The sequence below is a fragment of the Pleurodeles waltl genome, chromosome 7, assembly GCF_031143425.1.
Source record: "Pleurodeles waltl isolate 20211129_DDA chromosome 7, aPleWal1.hap1.20221129, whole genome shotgun sequence".
Lineage (NCBI taxonomy): Eukaryota > Metazoa > Chordata > Amphibia > Caudata > Salamandridae > Pleurodeles > Pleurodeles waltl.
The window spans coordinates 723,503,171-723,527,465 of record NC_090446.1 but is presented as its reverse complement, the minus strand read 5'-3'; the positions used below and the strand labels follow the sequence as shown (position 1 = coordinate 723,527,465).

The 24,295-nt window shown below is 42.9% G+C and overlaps 1 protein-coding gene across 2 annotated transcripts in view; it reads left to right on the top strand.

Annotated features, from left to right (window-relative positions):
* The window catches only part of FSTL4 (follistatin like 4), a 2,214,882-nt gene that overhangs the window by 68,086 nt on the left and 2,122,501 nt on the right, over window positions 1-24,295 (top strand). For both annotated transcript variants that reach the window (XM_069199198.1, XM_069199197.1), the window contains exon 2: window positions 9,473-9,602. In XM_069199198.1, the coding sequence (XP_069055299.1) occupies window positions 9,483-9,602 (120 nt within the window). In that variant the 5' untranslated portion in view covers window positions 9,473-9,482. The remainder of the gene's footprint in view (window positions 1-9,472; window positions 9,603-24,295) is intronic.

The window sequence follows — 24,295 nt, the reverse complement described above, 5'->3', positions numbered from 1 at the left end:
TCAGACTCAATGCGTTCCTATAAGTTTGTTGGGCTCACTTATTTATAGTTTGGCAGTCTGGATACTCCATGGTACATACCTCGTCTGCCGTATTGCAGTGGTATAGGCTATAATGTGCAATGTGCTTATAGTATGGCATATGAGACATCCACCAAGTTTGTAATCGAGTACCCAATCCCCTACACAATGTAAATGAGGCCCCATAGTCTTCAGAAGTATCTGCTATTTTTTTAAATCCTCAGTGTACTGTCTTGTTGTATTTTACCATGGTCATCTTAGTCGTATCGCTTTGGTTTATTAGGTGGCATTGTTATAACTATTTGTTTATATTGTTTAATTCGGTAGATATATATCCACAGCAGCTGATGTCATAGTGGACTTTAAGGGTTTGTCAAATAGCAGCTGTATATGTGAGCCTCTTGGGTATTGTAGAAGTTGTTGTTAAGAGACATCCAATCAATGCAACTAATCCATTTTTAAATGTGTTAGTATACATCAATTTTCATTGATTTCTGTTCTGAGGCACTTGATCTCTGTGTGTGATTAATGACACATTCTATTGCACTTTCCAGACAAATATAATCTATAGGTAATAAACAGTTCTGTCTAGAACACCTGCAGCTGAAAACAGTCATTGATTGTATGTGACATTTCATTATACATGGTCTGGAATGGCAGGAATTGGTTACATATTTTCAGAAACATTAGGCTTGACACATTATTCTTACCCTTGATCTCTCTGCATCCCTCCAGGTCTTATGATGTGACAGCCAGATATCGTGATAGGGAAGATTTCTACCATGGCAACTTAAGATAGAAGGGGGATATGGGATTCAGGGGTGAATTTGTGGCGATTAGACCTGGAATCCCGTGTTCTAATCATGCATTCAGTACTTCCGATATAATGGTGTGTTTCTGAGCCAATTAATTGCCTGGTGCTTAAAAATGTACATATGTGACATATAATGTAATACAGTAATGTAATCATATAGAATCATGCTTAACCCTTTTGCTTCTAAGCCAATCCCAACCCCTCCCCCCACCCTCACCCCCAGTGCTGTGTCCTTTTTGGCTATTTGGGTGCTTAGGCCTCCATGACTTTGTGTACAAAAAAGGTATCCATGCCAAATTTGTGTCCTTTTTTTTTTCCAACATCCCGTGGATTTGAAAGATGCCCATGTTTTGTGGATTTCCCTGGAGGGGACTGAAAAAATAGGTAAAATATAGCAAAATGATGAGGTTTTTGAAAGTAAATAAGGAAAAAGTGATCCAGAAAAAGTGTCTGCTTGTTTCCCTAAGGAGGGCATGCACAAACAGTTTGCTGTATTAATATCGCCATCTTCCCAACTTTCAGGAACATGCAGAGCTGAATAAACATAACCTAATTTTGTACCACAGTTTTGGCATTTTTCTAAGCGGTAACCTATCTTCCCTATTTTTTGTGCTCTGAAGCTACTTCCAGTTTGTGGTGAAAACAAGTATAAATCCCATTAGTGATCCAGAAATCTATAGATTTCTGAAAAGTAGACAATATACTGAATTAATGAAGTGGTCATATGTGTAGATCCCTCAAGATTTTCTTAAGGAAAATAAATGTTGAAAAATACATTTAAAATGACTAGGAAACAAATGGGTATTTGTGACAACATTTTCATCTGTAACTTTTTGTCATGATGGAACATTGACAAAAACAATATATGATTACCCCCATTAGACCCTTCTAGTTGCAGGGATATATAGGGTTTGTAGGTTCTCCAAAAACCCAAGCTACCCAGAGCACCCAACTGAGCTGCACCACACAAAAGCTTTTCAATGAGTACTGAGTATAGACCAATTCTTCTAGCAAAATAGGCAGAGTGAAAAATGGGCATTAAGAAAAATTGTGTATTTCTGAAATGGGCACGAGCTATAGAGTTTAGGAGCCGTGGTTATTTCCTACATCTCTGAATTTGTAGATATACGTACCTGCGTATGATCTGGAGGGTATTTTTCAAAATGTCATCTTTCTTATACACTGTCTTATATTTGAAGGCCACCAATGCAGTAAAATCCAATTGATAATAACAAATGTTCTTATACTCTATGCTTCTACAAGCCTCCTGATAAAAATGGTACCTCACTTTTGTGGGTAGGCCTACTGCCCGTGACAGGAAACAGTCCAAAATGCAATTTGGACGCAGCACATATTCCACCAAAAACAGATCCTCTTTTTTCAATGTGGTTAGCTCCATATTTTGGACCCTAGCTCAGCCAGCAGCTAAGGAAATCTAGCCAACTTTTACATTTCTGAAAACTAGACACATAGGGGTATCCGGAGTGTGCTAAATTGTGTGGCTTTCACCACCTTTTATTACCCAGAATCCCTTGCAAACCTAAAACTTTGACACAAAAAAAACATTTTCCTCATATTTATTTGATGGAAAGTTCTGGAATCTGTGGCAAACCACAAACTTCCTTCCACTTTGCATTCCCCGAGTCTCCTGATAAAAATGGTACCTCACTTGTGTGGATAGACCTAATGCCTGCGACAGGAAATGGCCCACAAGGAAACATGAACTCAGCTAATTTTTCCAATGAAAATTGGCTCTCTTTTTCTGATGTGGGTAGCTCTAGATTTTAGACCCTCGCTCAGCCTTCACCTAGCCAGACTGTACATTTATGGCGAATCTAGGATGGTGTGATGTGCATGGATCCCATTAGGATTTCTTAACCACAATGCCCTCAAACTTTTCCTGAAACCATACATTTTCCTTATATTTCTGTGATCGAAGCTTCTAGAATCTCCAGCAATCCAAAAAAGTTCTACCACTCACCATTGCCCCACCTGTACCAACAAAAATGCAGCCCCACTTGTGCGGCTGGGCCAAGTGGCGCGACAGGAATGGATCAAACCAAGGACAATGGGAGAGTTTCCCCTATTGACCTTGGTTGGATCCGTTCCAGTTGTATGCGCTGATGTAATTTTCCTGAAAACACAGAAATAAGGTTGGGAGATGGAGAAGTTCTCCCCCAGGTCCTGAGGGTGTTTCTCTGTATAGGAAATCCCTCTGGCACCTGCACCAGGGTGATTTTCAATGCCGTTTATATCAGAGGTCCGGGAGCCTTCTGATGTACACCAGCACTGTAGCGTCCGGTGGCTTACGGCCGACCGACGCATGGAAGCGGTTAATACACAGTCTTAATTTGTCTCCTATCCCTCCTTGTTGTAAGGAACTTTCTTGTTTTTTTTTACAGTGTATGTTGTACAACTATATGAACATACAACATTTGTCTTTACAAGAACATCAGTGGACACTGTTGCTTACATAGCACAGGTCTTGGGATGTTTGTAAGAATTGGGACAGATGAATCATGTCACAATTGGCTTACTAGTTCTTTAATATGCTAGCATTGTTGAGCAGTGAGCAACAATGTAATGTGTTCAAATATGGTTAATGCTAGCTGTAAGGTTGTATGGAAACAGAAATAAAACTCATTGCAATAATATTACAATATTAGGCATGACTCTTGCTCATTCCACAACCTGAATTGCCTCTTGGAGATGGATAATATTATACTTTATTATGGCATATTTGATCAAACTCATAGGAATTAAAGACAGTTGTAGAAAGGATTTAACCAATTCAAATGCTTGTCTTTTCATCAAGAGTATCATTAGGAGCCAAGTCATAAATTCTGCACTTAACTTATATTGCCGCCTTTTTATATCCTTATTTGTTAATATCTCAGTAACATTCTAAGAACAAAGTTGCAATAAAAAAAGGCCCACATTTATGAGATATTAGGGCAGGGTAGCTCAGCAAGTCACCTTACTGCGCTGCTCTGTGTCAAAGGGGGAGAGCAGGAATGCACAGCATTTTCCTCCTGTGCTGACACCATTTTTCTAGCCTAGCACCAACACTTTCACCCTTTCACTATGGTGGAAAGATGTTTGCAATGCATGCAGGATTATTTTTGTGCATGATGGGGCACCTTCCTCACAAAAACAATCCTGGGAGGCTTTTTCCTCTTTCTATGTGTGCTGCAGAATTCAGCACACATAGAAAGAGGTAAAAACGAGGAGAAATAAAGATATTTCTCTGTGTTGCTTCTCCTCTGGGGAGGTGTAAGGTTTTGGTAAATTTCCAGGTTTACATGATCTTGTAAATGTGAGGATGTGTCAAAATCCATGGGTGTTGCATGGGAACACCCACTGCAACACCCATGGAACACCTCCTTAGTGCAGAGCAAGGCAGCACAGAAATTTGTGCTGCCTTGCCTTACTCCATATCTATGTGGCCATTACAAGCTACGCAAAGTGGCTTTGTGTGGCTTCATAAATATGATTAAATGGTCTGCACTGCTGTGGCATTACAAAATGTGATGCAATAGCAGCCACCGGGCCTGGTAAATATAGCCTAAGTTGCAAAGGTAGCGCAGGGGAACTTGCCCTTCTTACATGGTATTTAATTAGGTAGTATAATCCCTAAACTAAAATAGTTCAATTAAAAAGTTAAATTATTTTAATACAGTTGTTAAAATGGTGTCAAAATAATTTATGAGCTGTTTTTATGTTTTATGGTATGCATGGGACACAGAGAGACAAAGCAAATAAGTTGATGATGGAGTCTCTGTAGGTTTTGTTTATTTAGAACATTTTGATGAACTATTTGAAGGGCATCCTTGAACACAGTCTGTTGACCCGATTAAAAATACTTTTTAGGAACATCTTACTTTCAAGTCCTTTGTTCCTTAAATGAATGGCCTTTGTCCTGCAGGAAAGACCTACTATGTCCAAAGCAGTGTTGGTATTTTGGTTGTTCCAGTTTTTATGGTTTTGTTCCAGTTTGGTGTCTGATAATTTTGAGAGGTTTACAATGGTTTCTGCCTGCTTCGTTGCCTTAAGTGCAAGCAGCTTTATAATTATGTTCTAACTTTTCCAAGAAATGTTTCGAATCCCATGGTTACAATTATTTAAACCATAAATCCACCAATGCATCCTTTCTATAATTATAAACCTGCTCTTCACCATCTTTTCACAAGTACTACTTGCCAAAATTCGAGACACACTACGTTTTAAGCAATTGAATTCTTACTCTTTTCGTCCGATCTTCCTACTACATAAAAGCAGAGATAAATTGCCAGATAAAATAGATTTGGCATCCACATCCTGTGTTTGAAGGCAGTGGCCTGCAGTGGCCCATGTGAAACAATAGCATGATCTCTGGGCTAATTATCATCTTCATAGAGTTTTATGTGCATACCTCCTCTGCTAGAAACACTCTAGGTAAGATATTTAATAGACAGGTGCCCTTATTCGCCGCTGCGCACTCACAGTACAGTTGACAACTTTTTAATCATGTTATAAGTTAACACATTTGAATGTAGGTATCTGTGAGTCTAAATTCTAACAAGACCCATCCCAATGGCAGAAATATATTAATATGATTACAAAATTAATATATTGCTCCAAACCTTTTTTTAGAGTAGTACAGAGGTTTTCAGCGGGTGCTGACCTCGTACACCAGGTTTTAATCAAATAATCTCTTTATAAATAGCCCTATATGCCATGCTAAGGATCAAGGACCACGTGTACAAAGAACTGCATGCAAAACCTAATCACTATTTATGACCAGTATTTTTGGGACCAGTAAATAATTTTTGAACTGACCTATGTAATAATAGTTTGGTTTGTAACATTATGATTCAGAGTGTGTTACAATCCAACCTACTTCCTAAAAATTGAAGAGGTATGTTGCAAATTACTGCTCAGTCTGATTGGAGGCCATCACAGAGATAGTTGCTTGTTTGGGGCAACATACTACAATGTCTGTGATTACCTCAATAAATAAATAAAACATTTTTTAACGCAGCCTGTTTTCCTTCAAAGGAAATGGAACTGGATTTCAAATAGCATGTTTTTAAAAAGTTTGTTTAAGAATTTTTATTGTTCCTCTGCACCAATGCTAATTGCCAACAACACTTTTTTAATATTCACAAAAGGGAGGGAATTCTAGGGTACACGTTCCCCTTTTGGAAATGAACTAACTAACCCTACGCAGGTGTTGGTAATTTTTCATTGTTTTGCAGCCGGATTATGGTCTAAAAAACATTGCTACATCACATACAGATTTGCAATTTAGAAGGGACGCCACAACATCCTCCTTCCAAATTGTAGATCGGCATCCATACTCAAAGCCATTTTAAGAGGTAAACATTTAACTGACTCCTGAAATGTCTTTAGTACAATCACAAACACATTTTAGTGGATGAATTGGAGTGTTTGCAACTGATAAAATGCTTAGTATATCTTGGCCCATACGTCTTTCTTATTAACAGTGTGTTTTGCATTGTGGGGAGTGTAACCTTTTAAACGTAGACATACACCTAGTCAGAAAATAGATTTCACTGGGCAGTGGAGGCCAAATATGCTGCTGCATTAAAAAAATAGTGTTTCCTGGAATCATTGGTCAGGATGGATACTTATGGTAGTGTTTGAAATTAATCAGTTGACCTAATGACTACATGGGTGGGTGAAATTAGTAATTTAGCTTGGCGGAATGTGAATTAAAGATGATAGTGGCATGCGACATTTTGATATATTGAAAAAACATAAGGATAGATTTAGTGTTATTTAATTTTGAGGTCTGGCCTAAAGGAGGCTGAAGTCCTCTTAGAATCCTCTTTTTTTCCACAAAACATAACAAAAGTACATATAAAATAATATGCTTGGAAAGGCTTTTGGTCAGCCCTCTACATCCATTGTTCTGTTCAAATGTCATTCACAATTTACTTCTGCCCAGTCTACAGCACACAGCAATGGGTCAGCCCACTTCAGCCTCTGACTCTTTTCATTGTAGGTGACAGCTTTCTGTTGATGCACACACATCCACCTACAAAGAATTACACCTCTGTGTCAGAAGAAATCATTTTAATTTATGCTTCAGGGTCATGTTTTCCATTTATTTTTTAAATCGGTCATTTGACCTACTTTTTCAAACATAGGCATGCCACCTATAGAATGAAGTATTTTTTTCTCTCATATGTTACAACAAAAAAAAAATCAATAAAGCAAAAGCCAGGCTTGCCAAGGCCCCTTCATACTATCCAGCAAAAAAATTCTTCAGAGACTTAGCGGCCAGAATTATTAGCAACACCAAGTTAAATGTTTATGGGGATGACAGGGCCGACTTTAGCACTGGTGGTGCCCGGGACGATAATCTTTTGTGGCACCGCTGACCTCCTCCTCGCATTCCCAAAGTACCTCCCAGTAAAAGTGCCTCTCATCCCTCCATAGCCCCTCCTTCACATATATTTGAATTATTTTCAAACACTGTTAAAGGCTGGTTTTACTAATCCACTCAGCTATCCAAATAAAATACAGACCTGTTTTTTGTAACTGGTATATTAACCCTCTGTGTTACTTTATGGCAAGCCAAAACTGCCAATAGACAAAACTTTGATCTCTCTATCTAGCAGGAACATTAATCACAAGAGTTATCTTGACATTTGTATTGCTGCCTGAAAGCTGGAAGCACAAGGAACTCTGTAGCAAGTGCTTTTAAATTGCAAGTTAGTGTTCAAAACAGCACCCCCTCCTGGTGTGTCCGCAGCAGTCGCACAGCCCTAAAGCCAACCCTGGGGGATGGAATCTAAAAACTAGAATACACTGTAAGAATAAAGTGTGGGAAATATGTAATACTGAGAATGCCTTGTGGCTATATTACTTCAGGTTATGGATGAATTTATCTTCTTAACTTCTTGCTCTGCCCTTTTCCCAGTTCCCACTCCTGCACGGCCATTCCCTATGGCTAACACTAATTTTACACCCTCTCCTCTCTATCCCCTACCCTGCTTCCTGCTTCACTTTAATGCTCGTTCTTCAGTCTTTTCATGCATCAACCCATCTCTTTTTGTAGTTGCTTCATCCCACTTACTGTAGAGAACATAAAAACCCACTTGCATACATTTCCCAACAAATACAGTATAGGGCACATTTATTAAAATGTCATGCAACACAGGGCAACAAGCAAAGTTGTTGCACTGCAATGCATGAAAGGGAGAGGACAGAAATGCTCCATAATTACAAACACATGGAGCACTTCTGCTTTCTCCTTGCACTGCTGCACTTTAGGCAGCCTGGCACTGATGCAGTCACCCTTGCACCACAGTGCAGGACTGTTTGTGTTTCAAGGAGAATTTGTTTTGCTCAGAAAGGCATACCTTCCTGTCTAAAAAGAATCTCTCGAGTAATTTTCCTTTTTTAATGTGTGCTGCAGATCTCAGCACACATAGAAAGAGGAAATAACAAGGGAGAAAGAGGTTTTTCCCCTCGTTAGGCCATCCTCTGGGAGGTGTAGTGATTTCATGCAATCCCAGGTTTACAAATCTTTGTAAATCTGGGATTGCATGAAAACCATGGGTGAATGCATGGAAATGCCCATGTTCCACTCATGGAACCCTTCCCAGAATGAAATGTAATGCAATGCAGTGCAAGCTTCTGCACTGCATTACATGTTATTTACAAAGCCACGCAAGGTGGCCAATTCAACCCTCGCATGGCTTTGTAAATAGCTACTAGTATTTAGCGTCATGAATGAGCCACAAAAGTGGTGTAAAACTATTATCAAAATGTTACTAAATATGGTCCTATTTGTTTAAGAATGGCAGACAGCAAGATCAATTGCACTCTTCCCTACTAGTATGAGTCCATTATCTTTAAATGGTAGAAGGCTGAGTGGCTTATTTACCAGCGCCTTGCGCCACAAGTGCATCATTTTTTATGATGCACTGGTGGGTCAGGCTGCAGGCACATATCTACAAGGACACACAAAGTCACTTTGTGTGGCTTTACATGGCTTTGTAGAGAAGGCTCTCTTTCACGCATTTCTCTGACACATTCCCAGATTTACAAGGTTTCATAAACTTGGGAATGTGTTAATTTCTTAAGCCTCTCCAAGGGTGGCGTAAGGGGGCCACAACATGGAGAAACAACGTAATGTCTCCCCATTCTTTCTCTGTCTATGTGTGCTGCACAATGCAGCACACATAAAAGGAGGAAAGCGCCTCTCATGATTGTTTTTATGCAGATAGGTGTCCCTTCCTGTACAAAAACAATCATCCTCACATGGTGCAAGGGTGTCTGCTTTGGCACATGGCAGTCATTTGTGCACCAGCTCAGGAGACAAGGACACAAATGCACTGTATCTTCTTGATACAGTGCATTCCTGCCCGTTTGTTCTGCCTGAGAGCAGTGCAGCAAAAAGGCTTGCAACACTGCCTTACACAAAAAATTTGTAAATGATGCCCTGAATTGTTCTGCAAACAGAGCACACCTGCATTTGTAAGTGCAACAATTTGTGGTTGATGTTTTCTGGTGGCAGATATCTTTTCATTTCTCTTTTAGGGAGCAGAAACACATTGAGGCATTTGAATCTGGGGACTGTGCGCTTCAGATGATTTGACTTAATGGTTTTCATCTTATCCTCAACAGACTGGCAATAATGAAATCAAGAATTGGCCATCTCATTCTGCTTGGGGTCCTCCTGTCGGCTGCTTGGGGATGGATGGACTCAAACACCAACAGACGCTTCAGTCGAACTGCAGGGAAGATACAGCCAGAGGTAATATTGATATTTTCCTTTGTATTGCTTTTTAAAACATTTTTGTGCTTTGCTTTCTTTCCTCAACCATCGATGGGGATGGGCGACAGAGATTCAAAGTACACAAATCGGTACAGCGAAATGATGTATTAGTGCAATGTTAATAGGAATGAATAAAACAAAAAAAAGATTCTTCGTCAGGATTTTCTTTTTCAGTCGGCAGGTCATTGGAATACTGCTAGATTGGTAAATCGTGTGAAAAATAGAATCCAGAATCAAGGACATAGGTTTCAAGTATCCAGTTTCAAGTTTTTTGATCAAATGAATAGTTATTTAAAACCATTACACTATTAAGAAAACAATAAAAAAATGTAATTAAAAGCATTACTTGCAAAACCAAGCCCCGACTGTGGGAGTTTGTCCCTGAGCATATGCACTTTGTGTTAGAAATTAGGTCTTTGGTTGCAAGTCAGGTTACCCCCTGTTCAAGCAAGAACCCTCACTCTAGTCAAGGAAAAGGAGTAACACACCTGGTTAACCCCGGCTCACCCCCTTGGTAGCTTGGCATGAGCAGAAAGGCTTAACTCAGAAGCAATGTGTAAAGTATTTGTACCAACACACACGGTAATATAGTGAAAACACTATGAAATGGACACCACACAGGTTTAGAAAAATAGGGAATATTTGTCTAAATCAAACAAGACCAAAACAACAAAAATCCAACATACACAAGTTAAGATATGAATTTTAAAAATAAAAACAGTCTTACTCTATAGGAAACAATGGAAACATTTACAGAAAGTACCTGGTTTGGGTAAAAAATGAAGCCACACGGGTACGCGTTCAGCGGAAAAGTCAGCGATGCATCGATTCCTTACTCGCAAGTGAGGTCATATGTCATTTCTTCTTTGGTGAAGTAGGCGATGCGTCATTTTTCTCCCTCGCAAGAGAGAAATGCATCGATTTCCAGACAGGGCACCTCGGATTCGCGCAAATTCACAATGACTTTGATGCCCAGCGATGTACGTGAGAAATCCGGTCGTACTGTGTTTGAAAACCACGCTGCATGGGGTTTGCGTCATTATCAGCAGCCGCAAGCAAGTGTTGCATCGTTTCTTCAGCCGTGATGTGTCAATCTCCCAGCCATGATGCAGGTGGAATATCGATTCTTGCAAAGAAGCGGGTGGCGCTTCATTTTCTTAGCCGCATTGCAGGTGGTGTATTAAAAAATTTCCCTGCACGGTGTTCTGTGCGTGGATTTCAGTCCTTGTTCTGCCAACTTCACCTCTCAAGGGCCCAGGGACTGGATAGGAAATGCCTTGGCAGGGCAGGAGTCTCAGCAGAGGGTCCAGGTACTGGCAGAGGACGTTTTTGATGGCCCTGAGACTTCAGAACAGGGAGCAAGCTCAGTCCAAGTCCTTGGAGATTCTTCTCAAGCACCAATGCACAACAAAGTCCAGTCTTTTTCCTCTTTCACAGGCAGAAGCAGGATAGCCCACAAAGCACAGTTATAGGCAGGGGCAGCACTTCTCAGCTCTTCAGCTCTTCTCCTTGGCAGAGGTTCCTCTTGGTTCCATAAGTGATCTGATTTTCAGGGGTTTTGGGTCCAATACTTACACCCCTTTTTGTCTTTGAAGTAGGCCTACTTGTTGTTCAAAAGATTCTGCCCTGCCCAGGCCAGTCCCCAGACACACACCAGGGGCTGGTGACTGCATTGTGAGAGGGCAGGCACAGCCCATTCAGGTGTGAGTGACCACTTCTCCCTACCCTCCTAGCACAGATGGCTCATCATCATATGTAAGCTACACCCCAGCTCCCTTCCTGTCACTGTCTAGAGGAGATTCACAAACAGCCCAACTGTCAAACTAACCCAGACAGAGAATCCACAAACAAGCAGAGTCACAGAATGGTTTAAGCAAGAAAATGCCTACTTTCTAAAAGTGGCATTTTCAAACTAACAATCTAAAAACCAATTTCACTTAGATATGTATTTTTAAATTGTGACTTCAGTAAACCCAAAATCCATATTTCTATCTGCTAACAAGGGGAACCAGCACTTTAAGATTATTTAAAGGCAGCCATCATGTTAACCTATGAGAGAGATGGGCCTTGCAACAGTGAAAAACGAAGTTGGCAGTATTTCATTGTTAGAACATATAAAACCCATCAGTACATGCTAGTGAATCATATATGCCAATCAGGGAAAAGCCAATTACACATAACATTTCACGTAGGGATCACTTGCACTTTAGCACTGCTCAGCAGTGGTAAAGTGCCCAGAGTAGCAAAAACAGCAAAAACAGAGTCCAGCACACAGCAACAACCTGGGAAGCAGAGGCAAAAAGTTAGGAGAGACCACGCCAAGGATGCCAGGTCTAACACTTTGCATGCATATTATGGAAACCCCAGGAGATGATTGGAGTTCTCACCTGCCATGGCCAGGTGCATCCCCATATGTCCATGGGTGTGGCCACAAAGTTATACCTCGATTGACATAAGTCAATTGGGTGACAGACCAGGTTTTGCAAAAGCTTGTTTACGAAGGCCATGAATTTTACTCATTGGCATACCAAATGGATTGAGGAACCCACCAGCTAACATAAGACTGTTCGTCAGCAAGTTTGTACAACTAGTTCCATAAATATTGTCTTGAGTATTCAATCCTTTGTTTAATAATCTTTGCGCACATGCAGATAAGGTGGGTTACTGGTTTCATTTTGTAACACATAGTTGACATCTTGGATCTGACAATGCATCCTTCCATGTTAGTAGGAGATCCTAGATTAGAAAAAGACAAAATGGTAGAGCATAACGCTCTGTTTGATTGTGTGCTGAAAGTGCGATGTGATGTATGATTGTGGTCTCAGGTTGGTTTACGTGTTTGTCACAGCCCAGGCGTGCCTCAGCTTTGCAACTATAGACCTGTCTTACATGAAAGATCATCTTATAGATGAATGATTATGCATATGTTTGTGAAGGCTGCTTGACCCATGTTGCTGCCCCATGCTTCTTGAACCTCTAGTGCCAATAGAGATTTTGCTAAATACAACACCCTTGAGTTCTCACATTTTTGCTCTAATTGGGCTTTTATCTCAACCCAGTAGAGGCTTCTTAGAGTTTCTTACTCCATGGCTCTAAGGGCCAGATGTATCAAGCAATTTTGCATTCGCAAACAGTGCGAATCGCAAAATTCTGCACTTTGCGAATGCAAAAATGCCTTTCAAGATGTATGAAAGGCATTCACTGTGCAATTTTAAGGAATTGCTAGAATAGAGATTCCTTATATTTGCGAACCCATTTAGAGAATCGCAAATTGCGATTCTCTAAATAGGAAATCGCAAATAGGGAATTCCTATATGCGATTTCCAAAGCACATGCATCAAGCATTTCCTAAATGCAAATTGGGCATTCAGGAAATGCAATTACCACCAAATCAAATTTGGTGGTAAGCATGTGCAATTTTAAAAAATGCATTATAAATGCATTTTTAAAAATGACATGTAGCGCACACATGCCCTAATGTCCGCAAATATTTTTTGGGGGGTGCATTAGAGGGGGCCTTAGGCCCCCAGCACCCTGGGGTTTGCATTACCTAATTTGCGAATTCCTAACTGGAATTTGCTAATTGGGAAATGCAAAACCATTCACACCTATGGGCCTACCGGCCCATAGGGATGAATGGAGTCGCATTCTCTAATTGCGATTCGGTATTAGCGATTGCGAATTTACCCAATTCGATATTTTTATACATCCCATTTTTTATTTTTTAAGTAGCGATTTCTTACAATTCGCTATTTAAGAATGCAAAACGAATCTTTGATACGTCTTGCCCTAAGTCACCAACACAGTTTCACAAAGGAATTGAGGCATTGATATTTCTGATTTTGAATGCCAAATTCCAGTCAGACCTAAGTTGGTAAGGTGTCTTTCACAAGACAAAAACTGCTTTATACACCTTTACTTGCAAATGATTTAAGAAGTTTATTTCCTTGCCATGTCATATTTCCCAGCCATACGTCAATGATGGTAACAATTGTGCTGCTATCACCGTTAATAAATTAATTTATGATGAACGGTTCAGGATTTATTTCAGGAGGATGAAGGCAAATGTCAGAGTATGGGTTTTTGCTTGCATATGTGTGAAGTGGTTTATGCATGACAGGTGGTGCCCCAAAGTGACTCCCAGATATTCATACGATTGTGCCGACTCCACCTACTCGCCATTGATGAACCACTTGTATACCTTATATTTTGAGTCCACTAACTGCAAAATTTTTATTTTCCACAGATTCAGCTCTAATCCTTGTTGCTCGACATAGCTTGCCAGCGCATTGATCAATCTTTGTAGGCCGATTGGTGTTTGACTCATAATAACTATATCATCTGCGTATTGTAGGCATACAATTGGTTCATTTGCCAAGATTGGAGAATAGCCGTTGACTTCTTTCAGGTGACTATTCATGTCGGGCAGGTACAGATTGAATAAACTTGAGGCTAGAACACACCCCTGTTTCAGGCCTTTACTAACAATTATTTTTTAAGTCAGTCTACTGACGTCTCTGATTTTAAGCTGGGCCCCCGTTCGATGTATAGAGCAATGATTGCTTTGAGGCATATTTTCTGACGTACCCCAACTTTCCAGTTTTGTCCATAAGGGGTCACTTTGGACTCAGTCAAATGCTGATTTGAGATCTACAAACAGACGAATAGCCTTGATTTCCTCCTTATTGCGTTTTCCATCAGAATCCCTAGAGTTGGTAGATTTATTTAAGTTCCATACCACGCCTGAACCCTGTTTGCGTGTTTGGTATCAGGTGTTTCTCTTCTGACCATGTTAGGAGGTCTTGTAATATGCAGGATGCATAGATTTTGGCTTCCACATCTATTAGGGCTTTTAACCTGTAATTAGCTGGCAAAGAGTGACTTCCATTTTTGTATATTGGGTGGAAGATGCTTTCTTATTTAAAGCACAGATGGAGTTAAAAATCGAAACTAAATACCCTGCCCATTTTGTTTGAACAATGCGTTTGGCAGGCCATTGGGGTAGACTGTTCCCTCTAACTTCCGTTTTTTTACGATCCCCTCCAATTGTTAAGAGTCTGTTAATCTCTTCTCTGTTTTGGCTTCCAGAGGCTGAATCTTGTGAGCGTCCCCTGGCTCTATGACCACCTGGTGCTCCCCTTCCATTCATGGGGGGGGAGGCAATCCTTTATTATTTTCACATTGTTTTGGGTTCATCGAATGGTAGCCACTTTTCCTTTTGTTCCATCCATTGACTCTTCTATGCCATTCCAGCGCTGGAACCGGGGACGTGTACTTCTCTTGCATATATGCCATCCATGTCTCCTCAGCTATTCCTGCATTATGGTACCTGTTCTTACCGTTCATCAGGCCATTTATTGAACACCAAAAATCTTTACTGTTGGGTTCTTTGCTAGCCCAAAGTAATTTTACCCACAGCTCATCTGTAGGTGAAATTACTAGGTGATCCTCCTGTCGGCCGCCTGGGGATGGATGGACTCGGACACCAAAAGGAGCTTTAGCTGAGCAGCGAGGAAGTTACAGCCAGAGGTAATATTTATATTTTTCCACCGATGCATGTTTCTCACCTGATAGAGGTCTAATTAACAAATGTATATATTACACACTGATTTCCAGAGTGGGACTACATATCCCAGACTGCTTTGTGGCCCCAGGATGCGGTAATTTTCACCAGCACCTACATCCACTTGACCACACCAATGAGCGATATAAAGCATGTGGGGGCACTTTGCAGTGCAGGGTGCGCTGAACTCCAGAATGGGACTACAAATCCCAAACTGCTTTGTGCCCCCAGGAGGTGGCCATTTTCACCAGCACCTGCATCCACGTGACCAGACCAACAAGCGATATAAAGCGCGTGGGGGCACTTTGCAGTGCGGGACGTGCTGAACTCCAGAATGGGACTACAAATCCCAGACTGCTTTGTGGCCCCAGGAGGTGGACATTTTCACCAGCACCTGTATCCACTTGACCAGACCAACAAGCACTATAAAGCACGTGGGGGCTCTTTGCAGTGCGGCACGCACTGAACTCCAGAGTTGGACTACATATCTCAGACTGCTTTGTGGCACCAGGAGGCGGCCATTTTCACCAGCACCTGCATCCACGTGACCAGACCAATGAGCGATATAAAGCATGTGGGGGCAATTTGCAGTGCAGGGTGCGCTGAACTCCAGAATGGGACTACAAATCCCAAACTGCTTTGTGCCCCCAGGAGGTGCCCATTTTCACCAGCACCTGTATCCACTTGACCAGACCAACAAGCACTATAAAGCACGTGGGGGCACTTTGCAGTGCGGCACGCACTGAACTCCAGAGTTGAACTACATATCCCAGACTGTTTTGTGGCACCAGGAGGTGGTCATTTTCACCAGCACCTGCATCCATGTGACCAGACCAACAAGCGATATAAAGCGCGTGGGGGCACTTTGCAGTGCAGGACGTGCTGAACTCCAGAATGGGACTACAAATCCCAGACTGCTTTGTGGCCCCAGGAGGTGGCCATTTTCACCAGCACCTGTATCCACTTGACCAGACCAATGAGCACTATAAAGTGCGTGGGGGCACTTTGCAGCACGGCACGCACTGAACTCTAGAGTGGGACTACATATCCCAGACTGCTTTGTGGCCCCAGGAGGCGGCCACTTTCACCAGCACCTGCATGCACTTGACCAGACCAATGAGCGCTATAAAGCACATAGGGACACTTCGCAGTGTGGGCTGCGTGCGGGCTGCGACCTGTTGAAGCCAGGGCACGCCCGTCAGAGCCCAGATGAGGCTGGGCTGAGCCACCCCCTAACATCTATCAGCAAGTAGGCCTTGTTGACTGTCACCTTTTTATTATTGTATCCTCCTGCAAGTTGTATCATTGAACTAACTTTTTATAGAACACTTATTCACTAATTACAGTCCTTTGATGGGTAAAAGGAAAGCAACAGAGGGCGGTGCAGGGGTGGTGTTAAAAACCAAGCGAAAAAGGAATAAGCAAGCAGCTAATAACTGTGTTATGGACAGAATTGACAACCTTTTGGGTGAATGAAAAGAAAATGTAACCTCTTGCCCTGGTAGTGGCTCCAAAGAAACTGGGGGCGAGTGCTCCCCAGTCCGGAAGGGGACCGGTCACAAGAAAATTGCTGACATCTTTGTAAAATGTGATCAACAGGTCACAGCCACCATAGGGCAGGGGGGTGGTAGGAATGCCATCACCCACGCTCCCTCATTACCAGTGACTGAGCCATCACTAGATCTTAGTGACACTCTTCAGTGTACCAACTGCTTTAACCCTTTAATAATAAATATTCCAGACCCACATGATGAACCCGACCCAGGCATCAGGGTGGGTGGGTCAGTAGACATAAAAGTGAATTCAGCCCAGATTAACGCACAGTACCACTTATGCATGCAAGATTTAAAGAGCGAGGTGTCAGAACTCAAGTCTATGGTTAATTCCTTAATCGCAATAGTTAAGCAGCTAATTCCTTCAGACCCCACGGCCATCATGGATCATATTTGTACCCCAATGCCAAATCCATCAGGTACCCCGATGAAGTTGCCCAAATTGCCAGAGACTAGTTGTGCTGGCCAACCGTTAGCAGGGTGCCAAGATCAAGAACTCTTATCAGCCTCCCCCACACAACAGCTTAGCCACAGGAAAGGCATCTGGTGCCTGTTACCAAATCCCTAAATCTACGAATGACACTGTCCCTAAATGCACAGCACAGCCTGCCATTGACCACTTTTATTTTAAAAACACTGTTCTAATGTTCCCAAAATACATCCACTGGAACAAACTCAGAAATACGTCAATTCATTGGATTCGCCATGTGAGAGGCTGCTACTCTGTAATACGTGAGGATATAATTCATGCAGTCAGAAGGCCCGGCCCATACACACACTTTGATATGTTACAGTTGACATAGGGACAGGAGCATGGCGGATAATCTAGTGGCTCTAGACACAAGGACAAGTGCTCTAGGGCAATCTTGAATCCAGTTCAAATACTCTAGGCCGCCTGCGCACTATGGGGTTTGCCCCACTGATTGTCCAGCAGGTAACCTATCTGCTCTCAGTGAGAATGATTCACTTGAAGACCCATCCAAAACACATGTCGAACAAACCTCCGACCCATATAAAAAACTGTCCCTGTCTGGCCGTAGTTCCCAACTTTCACACTACAAGCACCCACGTTCTTCTTCATAACAGATTCCATCAGATCGCCCAGGTTCCATTGAATAACCGTAATAACATTCTACTTTCCTTTCCCCATGGACATCACGTACCAGTCCAAGAACAGCTAAGCGTGAGAACACTACAACAATGGTTAGGCTAGCTCCTCTAGATAGATACCACCAGTCAACCAAGGACTTATTGGGCAATAGTGATAACAACCCCCTTCCTCGTAACCAACTCCACCTGCCAAACCAACGTCTGGTAGTTAAACCTTCAAAAACCACATCAGTGGACAGGGGGGTACGACTTGTCTCTTGGAATGTGGCAGGTTTGAGATCTACCCTCCCCCTCCCGTCCTTTACCTCCTTTATTGAGGAACATGACATATGTCTTCTTTAGGAAACATGGTCGATCAATCCACTTTTTTGGATGGTTACTTAGATTTTCATATCCCTGCTTTGCCCAGTACCAGGGGTAGGCCTTCTGGGAGCTTAACTATTTGGGCTAGAACATCACTAAACTGCCGCATATCACAGCTACCTATCGATTTCCCTGACCTATTAGGTCTTCGCCTATCATTCGGGACAGACACAGTTGTGATCATTTTTAACATCTACACTAGAGGGGCCAGGGGGGTTGGGTCTCCAAAACTCTCTGTGTTCTTGAGACATTTTTGCTAAATTGTCCCAGGCATCACAAAATCATTGTGGCAGGTGACTTCAATGTTACATTTGTACCTCTTGACTGGGATGATCTTGGGTTTACCCACGAGGAGAATCAGGCATGGTCTATCCCTGCCTTGGATATCCCACCCATCAAAAGGTGGACACAGGTTGCTGTCCAAGTAAAATCATTGACTGTGGAATTTGGACTCAGGGCACTTAACGGTAGGACTAAATCTGATTCAAAAGGTTGGCATACATATAACAAAGTCAACCATACTAGCAGAATTGATTATTGTCTAGTCGACATAAGTCTAAGGCCCCTAGTCATCAACATGATGGTTATTGAGCGATCTGAAAGCGACCATAACCCTCTTTCAGTCCATTTGTCTTTTTTGTGTAACCACTTGTCTATGATTAACACCCCAGTAACAGCACCAGAGGGAATTAGTCTGGTAATGACAAATGTCACGTAAAGTCGAATAAGGTCCTGGCTTTACCAACGCTCATCAATGCTGCTAACAACACCTTGAAAACCACATTGATGGGTTTAGAGGCGAGTCACACAGTCCCCAATGAGGAAGTAAGCCTAACTCACACCTGATGCTTCGAGGGTATGGTTGCCCACTTCTCAGTAGATACAGTTCCTGATGGCAAGAGGCTTAAGGGTAGGCATCACTGGTTTAATAAAGAGTGTCAGTCCTCAAACAAGCATTTAATCCAAGCTATTAAATCCAAGGATGCGAATGCCATTTGCTCACCTAGAAAGTATTACGTATCAGCAGTCTGCACAGCCAAGCATGAACAAGATGACAAGTGGTGGGCTTAACTTAATGACGCTGCTAGAGAGAGGAACTGTAGTGAGTTCTGGTCCTTGGCAGCGTGCAGTCCAGGAAACAGAGAACTGAACATTACAACTAATATTACTCCAAAGGACTGGGTAGACCATTTTAGTGGGTTGTACTCTTATGACCATGATAGCATAACCTCTGAACATAAGGACTCTTGCTCAAATGTCATTCTAACACCCACCCCTCCAGAGCTGCAACTATTCTCCCAAGCGGATATAGCATATGCCTTAGGTACTCTAAAGCGTGGTAGGGCACCTGGCTTGGATCGTGTTCCAGCAGACCTATTCTTAACCTACATTGAAATCTGGTCAAGACATATCACTATCATATCGAACGCAATAGCATCTGGGACGCCAATCCCTGAGTCCTGGAAGGGTGCCATTGTAGTCCTGATTTTTAAAAAGGGTGACAGAGCCCTCCCCTGTAACTATAGGCCAATTAGCTTAATAGACTGTGTGCAGAATTTGTTTTGTCACTACCTTTTGGGCATGATTCAAGACTGGATGACTGAACACTACATTCTGAGTCCCCTTCAGGCAGGTTTTTGTAAAAAAATATCCACCATTGAGCAAGCCCTCGGGTTTTTGCTTTTATACTGGGAGACAGTTTTTTTTTGCGAAGGGAATCTGTATGTTGCTTTTGTGGATCTGAAATCAGCATTCGATCCAGTACCCCGTAAAAAGTTGTGGGAAGTTCTTTCCCTAATGGAATTCCTGAGCACATTCTTGCACTACTAATTTGGCTTCATGAGGGTAATTATGCGTGTGTCAGGTGGGATGACAAGGGGCAGCTTACTGACAGAATCCAGGTGTCAAGGGGTGTACGGCAAGGGTGTGTCCTTGCCCCCACCTTGCTCTCTTTATACATTGATGATATTGTCCCCTCTCTACTCAGAGTGGAGACTGATGCACCATTGTTAGACACACAAAAAATTCCGGTCTTGCTCTTTGCAGATGATACACTCCTGATATCCAAGACCTCAAGCATATTACGGAAACTTCTGAGCTTTGAGGAATTTAGCTCCACACGGGAACTTGAAATCAATGCTTCTAAAACTAAATTAATGACGCTCAATCCCCACACATTCTTCAGAGGGAAGTTTATGCTCAAGGGTACCGTACTTGAAAAGGTGGGCATATTTAGGTCCATAATTATACTTTTTTAGCAATGCATTTGCGCCACTTTTTAATGCAAAAGCAACGCAAACTCACAAAATTCAATTGTATTTTGTATGTTTGCGCTGCTTTTGTGTCCAAAAATGGCTCAAACGCGGTGCTAAAAAAGTATAAATATAGCCCTTAGTTACCTAGGCCTAATGTTAACTGAAAAAATGTCTTGGAAATCATGTATTGCAAAGCAAGCACTAAAATTAAAGCAAATAACAGAGGTTTTAATAAAGGATTTTTAGCTCTCGCACACTAAACCAATACGCCCTGCAATCCAGATATATGAAACGAAGGCTGTGAGCTCAGCTCTTTACAGGCCCATATCTGTCGACTAGCAGCCAAGCTTTACGATCAAAGGGAGGGCCTGCCGCAACAACATTAGGATCGTTGGACTACCGGGGAGAGTGAAAGGTGGGTCCATTCTTAGTTTTTGGGATGACAGGCTCCAGGAGGTCGTGGCCCTGGAAGGCTTGTCCAGATTCCACATGCTAGAACTTGCACATAGGTGGTCTTTATGACATTGGTGGTAGATCCCGCTTATCGCCGTGGTGATGGCTGCCAACATAACACCATGGAGGCGAACATACGTTCACCAAATTATGACACAAACACACCAGTCCAACAGAATACTGACACATACACAAATCCGCCAGCCCAAAGGTCAGTGCTAAAGTGGTGGTACCAACACCCATACTGTTACGCCAACAAAACACAACCCACCACATTATGACCCACAAATCACCATGGTGGACATTCAATAGTGATAAACTACTGGTGGTACATACTGGTGCAATCAAAATGGACAGTTGGCAAGTTCCTGACTTCAGCTGAGGTGCCTCCGATCCCCCTTTCCCCTGAGGTGCCTGTCCACTTCCGAGTTGTTGCCCCTGCACAGTGTTGTGTGGAATTTGTCAGGATCAAGTTGGGGCTTGGACTGTGCCCTGTGGCCATGTGGGACTTATGTACTTTGGACTCAGCATTGGCCCTTTCTGGACAATTGTTCATGTATCTTTATTCTAAAATTGGTTCATATGGTGGGTGTTGCCTTGCTATTACAATGTCAGTGCTGCCAAACTGTAGTCCTTGTATTATTATGCTGTGCGTTGTGTGCCATTGATGTACGTCTGCAGCTGGTTGTGTGTATGGTGTGTGTGTGTGTGGTGTGTCATGCGCGTGTGTGTCACTCTCCTTTTCCTTCCTCCCTCCCTTGTGTGCTAGGTGGCTGTACTCACCGTCATCATCTTTGTCGGCATTGGTGTTTCAGGTGGAGCATGGCTAGAAGAGCATCAGGAAGTTCTAGTTCCATGGTGGCTTTAGTCTTCTCTGTGTCTCTGTTGGTGAGTCTTTGGTCTTCTGTGATGTGTTTCCGCCAGGCTTTTGATGGTGTTCGTACCACCCTGGAAATTGTTGTGGTTTGCAGTGTCATAATGTGATGGGAACCTTGTCTTCCGCCTGGCTGTTGATGGCTACCGCAGTGGTGCGAGGTGTTAATGCCCTGCCGGATAGTGTGGTACATTGCTGTCTATGGGAGTTATTACTGCCATGGTCATATTTTTGGTGGTAATTACCGCCAGCCTGTTGGCAGTATTACTGCCACTTTAACAGTCACCGCCAATGTCATAATGAGGGTCATAAAGTCCCTGCACACCCAGTTGTTGCCTGCTTGCTTAGTTTCTGTAACAGGGACTTGCTTCTTCAGCAGGTGCCCCGTCATGGTCCCTTCACTGTGGAGAATGCAAGTGTTTCTATTCAGACTTCACACTTCAAGTTCAGACTCCATTGCTGTGAAGAAGCTTCAAGAGCTGAGATTACCTTACTCCTTACTATTCCCTGATGATACAGGCAGAGGACAAGTCTCATATTTTTCATGGACCCTTCAGTGGCATGGGATTGGCTGGTACTCTACAACAAGGGCACAATGTGCTCAGTTTCTCAGGACCAGCGTTGGCCACAGCGAGCATGATAAACAGACCCAGCAGGCGTGGCAAGCTTTGTCCAACTAAGCAGCTGGTGGCTTAAGACCAGACGAGGGCGGTGGATGTAGCAGGCTCCTTTAGATCCAACTCCTGGATCACATTCTCACCAGACTCCCCCTTAAGTTCTGCGATCTTGACAATGATAGGCTTGGAGAACACTTTCTAGGGGTTACTGCAGGCATGGCTGACAACCTCATCTGACCTTCCTATTCTGTTATAGTTTACTTTGTCCTTTTTTATCAGGCTGGGAAGGAGCTGAGTGGGTGTGGGGAGGCTGCACTAAGTGAGGCTTTTTACCAGACGCACTTGTGGTGCGAAGCCTCAGACGGATGTGACCATTTCTCCTACAGATCTTTTTGTTGTGGAACCCTACAAGCCCCAGTTGGAGGGCTTTGGGTTGTAGGCTCTTGCCTATCGTCTTATGGACAGGATATCTTTATATCCCAGTCGGGGTTGGAGGTGTGGGTATTTTGTTGTTCTAGGAGCACCTTTTCTCTTGTTTTCTTGTCTTTTGTATGTGTGGGATGGGTGAGACTGCATGGAGTGGCTGGCTTTTGGTGTTACATTTGAAAGTCTGACAAGGAGAGCTGACTTGCACATACATGTGCCTCCATGGCTGACCAAACTAGACTAATTACTTAGAATGTGCAGTTGCTTACCGCACCTTCTGGACGCTACAATGTTCTGGCAAACATAAAACGCAGGATGACACAAGTGAAATTTCTCCAGGAGACGCGCCTGATGGACAAGAAGAGTGTGTCTCTTGCTGTAAGAGGTAGAGGGGCTGTCATGATCTACCCTTCGCTTACGGCCGTTGTCAGCTGGAACTGGAGGGTGACCTTGATTCTTGCAGGTCCTGCTCTGGCCAAGGTAAGGGCGTCCCTTTCTGGTAGCCATGGTGCTGCTGACATTGGTCTGTCAAAGTCAGTCCGTGTCCTCCAGAAGGAGTCCCAGAGGAAAAAAATCCCTAAAGGGAAACACCTCTATGGCAGGAACTCCCTGGAACAGAAGAAAAGACACATAAAAAAAGATCAGACTTCCAAGTCAATAAAAATAACTGGAAGAAAGCTGAAACAAACAGGAATAAAGACTGGAATCAAAAGAAAACAACCAGAGCGTGATGACCACAAAGGTAGTGTTGCAGCACAAGGAGAACAATAATCTAACCCCTTAGATGCCCCTGAGCAGGAAAAAGCAAGAATGTCATTTTAGATTGGGAAAAGACTATAGAACAAGGAAGAAGAGGATGCCATATTAGAAAGGGAACCAGATGCATGCAGGGAAGAAGACAAGAAGAAAGGCATGCTGGGAGAAAGAGAATATGGTCCCACTAGAGAGAAGAAAAAGAAAAAAGGAAGAAAAAAAGAAGAAGAAGGAAGAAGTAATTAGCTCAAGAAACAAGGCACCAAGTAAATGAGGGGTGAGGGGGCGCATACACCTAAAGCCGAGGCCCACACCGCCCCCCGAGCATGGCGAGGCCCGAGGCCTAATCCTGGGCACCGGACTTCACCGCAGGCGATGATGTGAGCCGCGGCCAGAAAAAAGGGCTGCAGCGAGCCCCGCGGCTGGGAAAACAGACCACGGCTCCAACCGCGGCCCAAACCGGTTTCCCTGCCCGGGCAGCGGAGGCCCGCGGCATGACAGGGGCAGCTTTATTATACAGATTATTCTGCAATTACAACGGGAGCCCTAATTTGGACCACACTCAAAGTACCCTTCTGCTATACTTGGCATCCTTGCCTGGTCTCCCCTGACTTATTGCCTCTGTTTCCCAGGTTGTTGATGTATGCTGTACTCTGTTTTTGCTGTTTTTGTTATTCTGGGTGCTTTACCACTGCTTCCAGTGCT